The following is a 12,810-nucleotide window of genomic DNA, read 5'->3' as shown; positions in this document are numbered from 1 at the left end:
CTCCAAGCGCTCTCCTCTGTTGCTTCCTCATCTGCAAGGAGCCTCCAAGCGTTCTCCTCTGTTTCTTCCTCATAGTTTTGTTTTCTTTTTAACACCATGTGGCCATTGATTTTCCACACAATCGGGTTGATCTGACTGTCAATAAGCACTGGGTTTACTTCCCCAAGTGTCTGCTTCTCAGCATAACACTATAATTGTTTCAAGTAGCAAAGTCAATCAGCACTCCAGATTCGGTGTGCCTAGATAAAAAAGGCTCAAATGGTATAACCATAAACTGCAGCAGGGGACAGACAAAAACTGGTGCCAAAGTTTATTTCCTAGGAAAATCCGTTTCCAGAATCAGAGATGAGGGAATTGTAAGGGATGTTGTCATCTTAAAGGCGGATACAAGATTCAGATACAACATTAGATAAATAAATCAGAGTATTGCTGCCCTCAAACAATGAAGTAGAAATCTCTCTCATGACGTAGAATAATGAAGGAACCTTGCCGTCGCCGTCTCCGACGGTTGAGTGAGGAGAAGAGAAGAGAAGAAATGAAAAAATTTCAGCGGCGAGGGTTGCAGAGGCATCTCCGACGGTGGTAGAGATTCTTTGTGTGTCGATGAGGGTGAAGAGGCGGTGGGGACTGGGGAAGAGAAGAGAAAGGAAATGAAAAAAAATGGGTTAATTGAATTTGATAATTTTTTGGAGTCCAGACTGTACATTCCGTCAGTGTCAAACAAAAGAGGGAGAGGGTGGTGTGTTCGGTTCTTATTGGTTGGGACAGAAAAAATTCTGTCCCCAGGGGGCAGACGATCCGAGCTATTCAATGTAAGAACGATGCGTTGCATACCTTTGTCCATTTGAAATAGTTTAATGCTGATGCAGTTTTACTGTATCGTTTTCTATATTTGGCTAGATTCTTTTTCTTTACATTGAACCTATAATACACCGTACAGAACTTTTGCTTATATGATATGACCTCAGTGGCGCAGGTCCTCAGTTTCTCCTTTTCCACGAACTCCTCCGATATTATCTTGAAAAAAGTTGGATTCTGGGAATGGACATATCCTTGGTCTGGTTTCTTCAGTTCCTCAACATCTCTCTCTCTCTCTCAACCGAGTGACCTATAAAAACAACTGGGTGATACTGACTTCTAAAAATATCCATTGAAGTAAGGTTATACTCATTTACGTGATGCCGAGGGAGAGGGATCCTTTGGTTGTAGGTGGGGTAATAGGAGATGTGATAGACCCCTTTAATAGATCCATATCCCTTAGAGTCACCTACAATTCCAGAGATGTTAGTAATGGATGCGAGTTTAAACCCTCTGCTGTTGTCAACCAACCCAGAGTGGATATCGGAGGAGATGACCTTAGGACTTTCTTCACACTGGTAAGCCCTGTTCAAACGTAACCAACCTTTTCTTCTTCATATTCTCAACCTTTCTTTCATTCTGTTTAACATCCAAAAGTTGTGGTTTTGTGAAACAAAATAACCATCACAATTTGCACCATCCTTACCAGTCTGCTCTGTCTTTGCTTTTCTGTTGCAGGTTATGGTCGATCCTGATGCGCCGAACCCAAGTGACCCAAGCTTAAGAGAATATCTGCATTGGTCAGTTCCTATATCCTATTCCCTTGCTTGGTTTTTATTGATTTTTGGTAAAAAGCGAGTTGCGAGTTCAATTGGGATCGGAGGAGATGCGTGGAGTATGGACGACGTGGTTCTAGTGTTATATGATCTACCATTGGAGGGAGGCTTTTCCTCCTTTAGATTAGAAAAGATGCAGCGTGAGGCTGAGACAAATCGATCAAAACATTGCCACGTCGCATGTATGAGAAAATCTTAAACTTGACACGCGTAAAATGAGCTGGTATTCCTCTTCTGGTCTTCTCCCCTCGGACCCTCCCACAGGCAGAGTCGCAGAGAGTTTAATAGAATAGAAGGATTAGTGCAGATATAGACATACTAGGTTAGGCGCGGGTGTTATGTCTTGTCGTTTAGTTATTTAAGATTTAGATATGCTGTGTTCACCACTCGGGATCGAGTCCGGCTCTGATCCCAACAAATACGTTCCAATTAGTCCGGTGGGGTTTTGATGGGATCATGGGAGCAACCCCAATTCCTTGAGATTTGCTCTCCCGCAGTATGTAACGAGTTGGGACGGAAGAATTGGGATTTGCTCCTACACCAACCTCACCGGAGATATTTCCGTCATGCTGTGAGGAGTAGATCTGGACTCCAAGAAATAAAAATAAAAAAGGGTAAATTTTTTAACTTGAAACCTGTCATAAAAGTTTTGACTGTGATTAAAACCTCTCTTAAATTTTAATAATTTCAATTACTTCTCCTGAACCTTTTGATATAATTTCAATTAATTCTAAATAATACAAATTTTATGAATAACAAAAATAAAAAGAATTTAAAATTACAACTTTATATGAAAGGTAAATTTAAAAAATAAATCAATTAAAAAAAATGAAAGAGTTTAAGATAGTTTAGATATTTTCATGCATTTTTCTAGAAAATTCTAAGAGTTTAATTGCAATTATATCAAAAAGTTTAAATAAAGTGATTGCAATTATCAAACTTCAAAAAAAATTTCAACAATAACCAAAAGCTTCAGCGGAGGTTTCAACTTTTAACAATTTACCCCAAAAAGAAAGGGACAAGCAGAAGATGCAAGTTCATATATGTTTATTGTCCAATCAAAATAGGATATAGGAATCAGTTAAGATTTCCTTAAGTTCCGTTTTTTCAAATGTTACCATTTGACTTCATGGGGCTAAGGTAATCGAGTGGGAGCTAAAATTACTTAATTTAGGGGGTTGTGTCTCAGAGATTTTCCCTTAGGATAAACAGAAAAACCATTCCAAGCCAATAGCATCATTATTTTTTTGGCAATTGTAAAAACTAGAATATTTATTAAGACTGTGTTTGGACATTGATGATATTTTACATCGAACCGTGAGGAAGTGACCGCTACACTTTGAAAAACATGATGAAAAAAGTGTAAAATTTTACATCGATTTTATCTTATAGAATTTACATTGATAATTGATATACCTTTACATTTGATAAGGTTTTACATCTATTCATGATATAAGATTCTACTTAAACCAAACACCGACAAATCTAAACCGGAGTGAAATTTTACATTGATCTTCATTTACACTTCATCCAAATGCCAATAAAACTAAACTGGCGTAAACTTTTACATTACTCTTAATTTACATTGCTTCCAAACATAACATAAAGAATTGACACTTGCTATTAACTCACAACTCACATGCATAAAGAATTGACACTTGCTTCACGATCTGAATGGGATTACGATTCCCATTCCACTCTCTCTTGAGAGAATGACCATTCCGGCCTCTTTCTTAGAGATGAACATCTTATTTTAACCAGCCATAAGAAAAAATAACATAACCCCCCATCCCTATTTTTCTATTCGATGCCAAACCTCTTTGTACGTTCCTATACCAATTCCCATTTGCATCAAACAGGTGGGGGAACATGTGATTTTGATTCCAATTCTAAATACAAAGCAAACAGATCCTAAGTTCTCCGCTTGGAATAATTGCACCTTCCCCCTTTGATAAGGGAAAAACTTTGACCATTGGGGGTCAACCGTGTGGCAAGTTCTCCCAAAGAAAACACGTTACCATGGCCAATGGGTGTGGAGTAAAAGTAATTATTTTCTTTATTCTTTGAGAAATTTAGAATTCAATCCACATTAGAAACTTTTATTAGTTTTTTATTTTATTTATCAACACCTGCACCTTAGGTTTGTCAACTGGTCGGGTCTGAGTAGAATGGAGCTGATCTGGTAGAAATACTAAGGACATTAAATCGAACCAGACCCAATAGGGCCTGTAATTTTAGGCCAAGAACTGAATCGATCAGTTTTTAGAACAATCGGGTCTGACTCAATTATAATAAACCTGTTAAAAATGTTATATATATATATATAACTTAGGCCGGGTCTGAATTAGTTTAAGAGTGAATAGAATGGATAATATATAGGAACTAGAACCGATTCAATCGGTTTGGATCCATCCTTGTTAGACCCGACCCATGACAGCACTACTCCACCTACTATTTCCCCTTAAATTTTGATTCGTTCCCTACCTATTACTATTCCAATTGTACAAACTGTAAAAAAGTATATAGGATGAACTGAAAAAAAAAACCAGGAGTTTTGTTTTTGGTGATAAAAATAAAAAATAAAAACCAGGCGTTGGGGTGCCATGCCCCATTATCGTTTCCAACAGCGCAATCTGTTGCTCCAAACAGCCAAAGTTTTCTCCAAAAAGCGTACAGTTCTCTCACACCCTTTTAATTCTAGTCACATCACTACGTACATAACTGTACGAATCATGCAACGACCACGACAAGAGAAGTTCGACATTTCGCTGGTGCTAGCTGTCTGTGCTGAAAAAAGTTTGGTAAAGTCAGTGATGTGTAGCCGACGATGTTGGCAGTGATCATCAGCCTGTAGCACTCACAACGAGACGGTGGTGGCATCGGTCCGTGAATTGTTTTCGACTTTTCCAGGCCATACCAGCAGCAAGCCAACCCAACTTTCGTCGGGAGCTTGGATCTGCAACATCATCTATTCGAGTAGGCCTGCGGGTCCGGACTCCAGGGTTGGGTTTATCAGATTTTGACCCAAATCAAATATATATATATATATACATATATATATATATATATATATATTTCTATTAGTTATTAACGATTTTGTCCTTTAATTTGTAAAATTATCAGGCTAAAAGCCTTTTAATATATCATCAGTTCTGTTCTGGGTCTGTTACTTGTGCCTGGAACTTGGTATTAGGCATTTTCTTGTACGCTCAAAATCCAATGTATCCTCATTCTGCCCAGACCCAGACATGAACCATTGACAGCCTTAGAAGGGCTGCCAAGATAAAGGCAAAAATATCAGTGCCATAACTTCAAAATGTCGGAAAAAAAAAAAAAAAAAAAAACTCTCAGTTGGGGTGCTTCTATTCTATTTTGTCGATCTGTTAGTATATTACATGTTTTATGCCAGTATCGTACATAAATGGCTTCCCTTTGTGCGCTTCTCAGGTTGGTGACGGACATCCCAGCAACTACTGGTGCGAGTTTCGGTAAGTTATACTAGACGAAACGAGACTCTGAAATCCGAATAGCTCACACCCTGCATAGGGTTCCTCACACCTATTTCACAAAACATTTCCTTTACTTGTATATTATTATTCATAGGAGATGATTTTAATAAGAATCATGATCTGTTCCTCATAGAGCATAAGAACGCACCTCACAGCTTTATCTCATCGGGTATAGAATAGAACGCATTCCAATGATGGGGCAATGACTAACAATACATAGTAGCTAGGAACCGATCTGGGCACTCCGGCCTCTCCCAATACATTGTCGAATGTGAGTGTAAGATCAGTGAGTGCACTTTGAGGAGCAGATCCTAATTCATTTTTGACTTGCAATGAATTGAAATGCTGTGTGTTTATAATAGAATATATACATAGATTCTGTTAGACTGTATTTCAGGAGCTAAGAGTGGTCGTAAACTGAGTTTTTTCTGAGTTATTCGAATTGGGCTTGTGAAAAGTTTGGTTTAGTTCAGTTTAAATTGAGCTTTGAGCTGTGCTTGAGCCTGATATATAGGCTGGTTTACTAATTGAGTAGAGATCGAGCCTAGTAAAGTTCGTTTCGCAAGCTTAATCGAACCTAATATAATAAATAAATATTTTTTATTACATATAAATATATAAATATATATAATAATATTTTATATATTATATTTTTATTTTTTATGTATAATAGTAATAATTTTTTTTAATTCTTATTTTTTGTATGTAAAATAAAAAGAGTTTTATATGTTTACTTTTTATTTTGTCTATATATAATAATAAATAATTTTTATAATTCTTAATTTTTTGTATATAAAATAAAAAAAAATATTTTATATATATAATTTTTATTTTTTAGAAAATACTTGATTTATAATCGAACTCAATCTGAACCAAACTCGAACTTACGAACTTTGAACCAAGCCAAAATCAAACTGAAGTCTCTAGCTCGAATCAAGATCAAACTTAATATAATTTCAACGAACCAAACTCAAATAACCAAATATTTAACTCAACTCGGTTTGAATCCACCCCTACCATAAACAAATGGCCTACGGTTTGAGTTTTATATGAGTAGATGAGCTAATGCTATGTTTGATTTGAAGGAAAAAGTCGGGAAAAGAAGAGAAAAATAGAAAACCTTACAAATCTTATATAGATTCCCTTACTTTTCTCTTCCTTTCCCTCGAAACCAAACATAGCTTAGCAACTTCCCAACTGGCACGTGAACTGCCTTGGAAAATATTCCTTTTCAAGCTGTCAATCGTGTTCGTGTCTCTCCATTTCCAGTTCTGTACAACTGGCATAATGTCTTCAAACTCTAAAAATGTTACTTCAAACAATTTGAAAACGTTTAAAAAATATCCAATTAAACAAGAAAAGTAGAGGAAAGTATATATAGAACGGCAAGGCAACGATAACAAATGGCATACATAAATTCATTAATTTACAAGATTCCAATACATGAATCAATGATTCTTAGTGAATCGTGCAGAATTTTATCAAATCCCTTGACCTTGAGTGGAAAGCTACCTAAAATCCCCTCTACACCCTGCCTCGCTTTGTCACGTCTCACTTGGCTTCCGTTCGAGGACAAAGCTCGAACATGGTTTTCACTTCTCATCGGATTCCTATAATGACCGACGACAAACAACCCTGTTAAATTTCCAAGGCTCCGGATCGGCTGTCCACTGGACCATTGACTAGATCTAGTAACGAGTCAGTCGACCGGCATGGTATCCGAACTCAAACCGATCGAACCATCCACAGACCGGCCCAGCCATTTTTGAACAATAAATGGAATAGGACCTAAGTCGCATCGTAGAGCTATAATTTGTAACAAGTATCTCTGGTTTTTGTGATAAAGGCAGTACAAAAGCTGAAGAAGCTTACTGTGGTAATGGGTTTCAGGACAAGAGATTATTTGCTATGAGTGCCCACAGCCAACAGTTGGGGTACACCGCTTTGTGTTCATGCTTTTCCGGCAACTTGGTAGACAGACGGTCTTCGCTCCAAGGTGGCGCCATAATTTCAACACCAGAAACTTTGCTGAACTCTACAATCTTGGGTTACCAGTTGCTGCCGTTTATTTTAACTGCAAGAGGGAGAATGGAACAGGTGGAAGAAGACAATAAGGAAGCCGCGTGCTCTTGGTTAAATTTATGTAAGATTTCCTCTTTATGAATTATGGTTTAATTTGCCTAGCTTATATTCAGAGCTAGTATAGCGCCTAAGCCCTAAAGTGCAATTATATTTCCTTGTAATAAAAGGAGAACTTAGAATAAACAAGGGCGGAGCTAGGATATTTTAGTGGGGCAAGATTTAACAACTATGGATAGGGCCAAATTATCAGGTTTCCTTATTTTCCGAGAAATTACTTGATGGTAAATGCATTTATTTAGGTTCTTTTTATTTTAATTATAAAACAAATCATTATTAAAGAGAACAATTTTGTTTCATCCAAATGTTGAGGGATAGGGATATCAATTGGAGCGGATTTAGTCTAATCCGGTCCAGTCTAATGTAAGTCTATTATAAATAGACCAAGTTCAATCCAATTCAATGAATATTTTAGATCATTGTGGACCGGTTCAATTCAATGTCTGGACCGTTCAATCCATTCAAATTCATTTTGATTTAGATTGGTTTCAATGCAAACCCGGACCATTGACACTTATATTCTTATCTTATATCAATGGATTAGATATTGGCTTAATCCAACCCCATCCAATATAAATTTATTACAGTCGACCCAGGTCCAATCCAATCTAATAAATATTTTGGACTGGATTGGTCCAATCCAATATGTCTGTTTGGCCCGTCCAATTTGTCGAAATTGATTTTGGACTGGACAGAGTCCAATCCAAAACCGGTCCACTGACGCCCTTATTGAGGGAAAGTTAATTATATACCTGAGAGATAGACTTACCTGCAAAAAAGAATATGAATATCTTGATCAATGAAAATTAAAATTATATTGACCAATTTTCCCCTTTCAAAATCAGAAAAACAAATGAATCCTAAGACTATGTTTGATTTGAAGGAAAAGGTAGAGAAAGGAAGGGGAATGTAAGAAAACCTTTATAAATCTTGTATAGGTTTCCTTGCTTTTTCCTTCCTTTTTCTGCTTTTTCCTTCAAACCAAACACAACCTATGTGAAATATAAATGGGATTATGCGAATTTTTAAGCGGAAGGGGCATGACTGATGGTTTCCCTCCACCACCCCCTGCCCCTGGCTCTCCTCGAAAGTAAGATCTCGGAGTTTATTTGAATAACTTTTATGCATTTTTGCTTGAAATCGCTTATATTGGTTACTTTATTTTGTGATAAAAAGAAGGTAGAAGAGGTTGATTCTCTACAGATTCCTGCAGAAACTGGATTAAGCACACAGTTTAATTTAATTAATTGGGCCGACCCAGAGATAATAGATATAAATATATAGTTAAGGTCCCAATTTACCCTAATACAATCATCACTTAATCCAACACCCAACCAATCTGCTGCCGTTTAGCTTCTCTGAATACATGGGAATACTGATTACTGAACGTCGTTGAGCTCATTAATTCACATACCTCATGGCAACAATCAATAACCTTACTGATGTTCCAAGGGGGTGACAGCGCCACGGAGAGTCGAAGAGAATCCACCACAAGCTTGAACTAATGAAATCGTCCTCCATAATCACTGTCCTGTTCCTGAACCTCCTGGCCAAAAATAAATGAGCTTCGGTCCTTCGAATGCTGGCCACGCCTGTGCCAGTGTTGATGGCTCACATACCAATAGGTGTTCTCCAGTTCCCTCCAATCCACAATATCGTCCCTACTAAGGGTCCGTTTGGTTTGCAGGAATAGGTCTAGAATTGGAATCGGAATGAGTTATTCTGATTCCAACTATTTGGTTGAGTGGAATCAAAATTCTATTCTTATTCTTGCTTGAATGGTATTTTACCATTTAAGGGAATGGCCATTTCCTGTCCCTTTCTTGGAAATGAAATTGCACTCCTGTTGATTTTAATTCTCATTCCCATTCCTATTCGAACCAAACAAATTATGAGAATGAATCATTCTGTTTTTGATTTTAGAGGATTTCGATTCCAATTCCAATTTTGATTCCAACTACTAACTAAATGGACCCTAAGATTTGGTTTAGAAATGTTAGAGTAAGAGGTCGCCCAAACCTGAGGTTTCCTACATAGCATCCTTGTTGCATGGTTGTGGTTAATGTTGTTATGAATTTTCCACCTAGTGTTTGATTTGGGGTTTTATAGAAACTACGAGTGGTCTCAATCATTTATTTTATGGTTTGAATTGATATTGTAGAACCAAATGGGAGGTAATCAGTTGGTATATTAGCTGGGTAGTGTTAGATAGTGTATGCCCCTAGCTCTAATCAGATTGATGTACTTGATGACATTTATTGTAAATGAATAAAATTACATAATTAATTCATGTGTTTTGGTGTGTTTCTGTGTAATACCCTTAAACTCGATACTTATGAGACTCGTATTAGTTTAGAATCTTCACAGCCATTTGATAGATCTGAGGAGATTTATCCTACCAAGTCTGACACTGATGTGCCGCCTAATTGGTTGGTGTGGCTTATCTCAGTTGCCAGGGTGAGACCTGCAGTACATGTAGTGTGAGTTTTCTTGAATCCCTGAATTGGACCAAATTCTAGTATTGCCTTGGACCTTGGAGATAGATGGGAAAATTGGGATGTTACACCTGACCCCTAGACTCGATTATGGTACTACACTAGGTGTCGGATTGGGCTATCTTTGATATGCCAATCAGTAAGATCCTTAGAGGGGGTCAAAACCTAGGTATATTGGGACAATTTGAGAAATCATCTGAGTGAGTGATTATAATGATAGGATCAGCCCCTTTGTCGGACAAAGTGAATGATTGGGAAATACACTCTCTCTGATGGAAACCTAAACTACCGGTAGTTGATTTCAATCGTTGGAATTTATTTTTTCAATATATATATATATAAATATTATGGTTTCAAAATGTTTGCAAAAGGTTTTGATTCCCGATATCCATGTGAGTAGGGAGTGCAGCACTGTTCCTTGCAGCCGAGGGAGAGTTACTCTCTTGTCGGGTAGTGTTTGATCATTATGGGCTGAGAGGTTAAGTATAAGACCATTGAGGGTAATACCTGATGGGCTAATCTTGCATCTACCCACAGTCCTTGGGTTTTCATAAGGTGGCTGGACCCAATGACTATTTAGTGTAAATGTTGGCCTATTAAGAGCCCATGGTGATGGACTCAGGGGTTCATTGTCTCCTACAGTGAAATTGGCTAGGACTTATTACAAAGGCTGGGTTGAACCCATGTGGCTAATGTGTAGATCAATGTTTGGGTCCCACGCCATACAAAGAAAATCAACTGGGCAACAGGTTAAGAGGTTAATTGAGCACATAAGCTTAATGGGCCTAAAGCCTAATTTTGAACTAGGTTAATTAGATTAATTAAATAGGGGTGGATCAGCAAATAAGGATAAGAGGATAAGTCTTATCCACTTAAAAAGTCCAAATCCAAATAAAGATTTGAATTAGGAAACTCCTAATTTGATTAGGATTAAGTTGATCTTAAACTAAAGATAAGATAAGGGATTATCCTTATCACTTAAAGAGTACAAATCCAAATAAAGATTTGGATCAGGAAACTCCTAATTAGATTAGGAGGTTGTCTTTATAAGGCTATAAATAAGAGAGCAGGGCTGACATGCAAAACACACCAGACAAGACTCAACAAACTACAGAGTTCTTCCCTATTCTTGCTACCCCTACCCAGTTTGATATCCACTTGTGGGAGTGATCAAGAATTAATCTTCATATTGCTTCTTGGTAGAAGAAGTAATCTGAAGTCATGCTCATCAGCCCTCTACTCCATTATTGCTGAAGAATTCGGTTCTTACTAAAGAGTCGTCCTATTGATCCTCCTTCACCTCATACTGTGTCATCTTCAGTGGAAGCAGGTTTTGGTTTTCTCCTTGGGTGTGAACACCTTCATTGGGAGTTACTACCACTCCGTATCAGGTATATCCCTATCCTCCCTTTTGGTTTCAGATTTGGTCCGGTTTGGTTCAAGATTGATTATTGAAAATGTAGTTTTCTAAAATAGGAAATACGATTCCTAGATGGGAGAGAGAATTTTTTTGAAATTTCTCCCTACCTTCCTATAGGGTTCAGCCACCCATGTGATTGATCTCTCATCCCTTTAGTGGTATCAGAGCCATGGTTCAAATCTTGAACCGAATTAAACCAGATCTGAATCTGAGCAAATGGGCAGAAGGCGTTCTACATGATTTGCGCAGTTATCGTTTTTCTGGGAAATCGATTCTCAGTTTTTGGGAGAATGATTTGAAATTAAATCTTTATTAATCTGATTTATATTTAGAATTGTTCTATATATTTTTCATTGATTTTGGGCCGTTCGTATGGTGGAGATCGAATTCTTTTATTGGCACAAGAAATCTATGCACCTACTGATTTATTCTATTCATTCTTGGTTTGTAATTAATTTTATTTTTAATTTTTTAGACGAAATGTATAGGAATTCGAATCTGATGTAATATTAATAGAAAAGTTAGGTTTTCTATTTTATTTCATCCGAAAACAAAGCAGAAAGCACAAAGGAGAGAATTTCGTAGATTTGGGTTCAACGATCTGCGATTTGCAATTTTGAAAACTACATACTGCGAATTTGAAGGGTTGTAGCCTTACGAACAACCCCCTTTTTTGTTTGATCACTGATTCTTGAATGACATTTATCAGTTGTTTAATTTCAGATCATCTTCTTGAATTAAACATTAAACTCTAACCCATTCGAACTAGATTGGACCAAACTGGTTGGACCGAATCTGTGGTTCGATGGGGGGCTGTTCTCAGCCCTAAAATTTCCTTCATGGGCCGAGGGAATGATGGTTAATTGCATGATCCAATTTGGCCCACATTTGTAAAACCCAATTTTAATCTATTAAAACAGCTTTAGCCCAATTCAGCATAAATGCTATATGGGCCAAACTACTCTTGGTAGTTCAACCCATATACCTAGATAATATTAATTGGTAATATTATGGTATTAAATGGGCTCTATTTATGGGTTGTACATTTATTTAAATGATTTGATCAATTATGGATTTCATGCATGTGATGTATGGATGTGTGATGTGCTACGTCCATGGGCCATAAGCACTTGGCCCATGTTGATTCGATAGTGGCTCTTTTGCACACCATGGCTGAATAGACATCATTGCCGTGGTGTCCTTAAGATCATTGGATGATCTCCTTGCGTGATGGGCCCCACACCAGCTTCCTTCCCAAGAGGAACCATGCGGAACTCTAGTTGTTTAGGGCCCATCTAAATTTGGCTTTATGAAAGTCAATGGAAGTCATTTTGTTTTGACCTAAATAAAACTAGGGCATAGTTATTCGTTCCCTCCTGGAAAATATAATTGCATGTGATAGGGAGATTCATATGATGAACTCTCTAAAGGCCTTCCATCATTAGTATGAAGGTTGGATGTATTGGTGGGTGGAGATGCACCACAAAATTAGGCTATCCATTTGCTAATGCAATTGGCTGAATTGCTTCATAAGATGATAGGGGCATCATAGACCGATGTGAGAGGGGCTTATCCTAAAATGGAATACTCTCTCACGGTACCTTAATGATTAC

The 12,810-nt window shown here is 37.4% G+C and overlaps 1 protein-coding gene across 1 annotated transcript; it reads left to right on the top strand.

Moving 5' to 3' along the window:
• Positions 1 to 297: 297 nt before the first annotated feature.
• LOC148848741 (protein FLOWERING LOCUS T 1-like) lies at positions 298 to 7,581 on the top strand. The gene is made up of 5 exons (XM_088951773.1): positions 298 to 812; positions 969 to 1,376; positions 1,537 to 1,598; positions 5,082 to 5,122; positions 7,034 to 7,581. The coding sequence occupies exons 2-5, from the start codon at positions 1,179 to 1,181 to the stop codon at positions 7,255 to 7,257; spliced, it is 525 nt and encodes a 174-aa protein (XP_088807899.1). The 5' UTR covers positions 298 to 812; positions 969 to 1,178; the 3' UTR covers positions 7,258 to 7,581.
• The last annotated feature ends 5,229 nt before the right edge of the window (positions 7,582 to 12,810 follow it).

This window comes from Nelumbo lutea, chromosome 6 (genome assembly GCF_056320005.1).
Source record: "Nelumbo lutea isolate HS-2025 chromosome 6, American lotus-T2T, whole genome shotgun sequence".
In the NCBI taxonomy this organism is placed as follows: domain Eukaryota; kingdom Viridiplantae; phylum Streptophyta; class Magnoliopsida; order Proteales; family Nelumbonaceae; genus Nelumbo; species Nelumbo lutea.
Note: the sequence above shows the minus strand (reverse complement) of the source record. Positions and strands in the feature narration are given on the sequence as shown.

Excerpts from the sequence above, each read along its gene's own strand:
- LOC148848741 (XM_088951773.1), top strand. The coding sequence starts at position 1,179 with ATGCCGAGGGAGAGGGATCCTTTGGTTGTAGGTGGGGTAATAGGAGAT. Across the intron at positions 1,377-1,536 it reads TTAGGACTTTCTTCACACTG|GTTATGGTCGATCCTGATGC; the intron begins GTAAGCCCTGTT and ends TTTCTGTTGCAG. Across the intron at positions 5,123-7,033 it reads AACTACTGGTGCGAGTTTCG|GACAAGAGATTATTTGCTAT; the intron begins GTAAGTTATACT and ends AATGGGTTTCAG.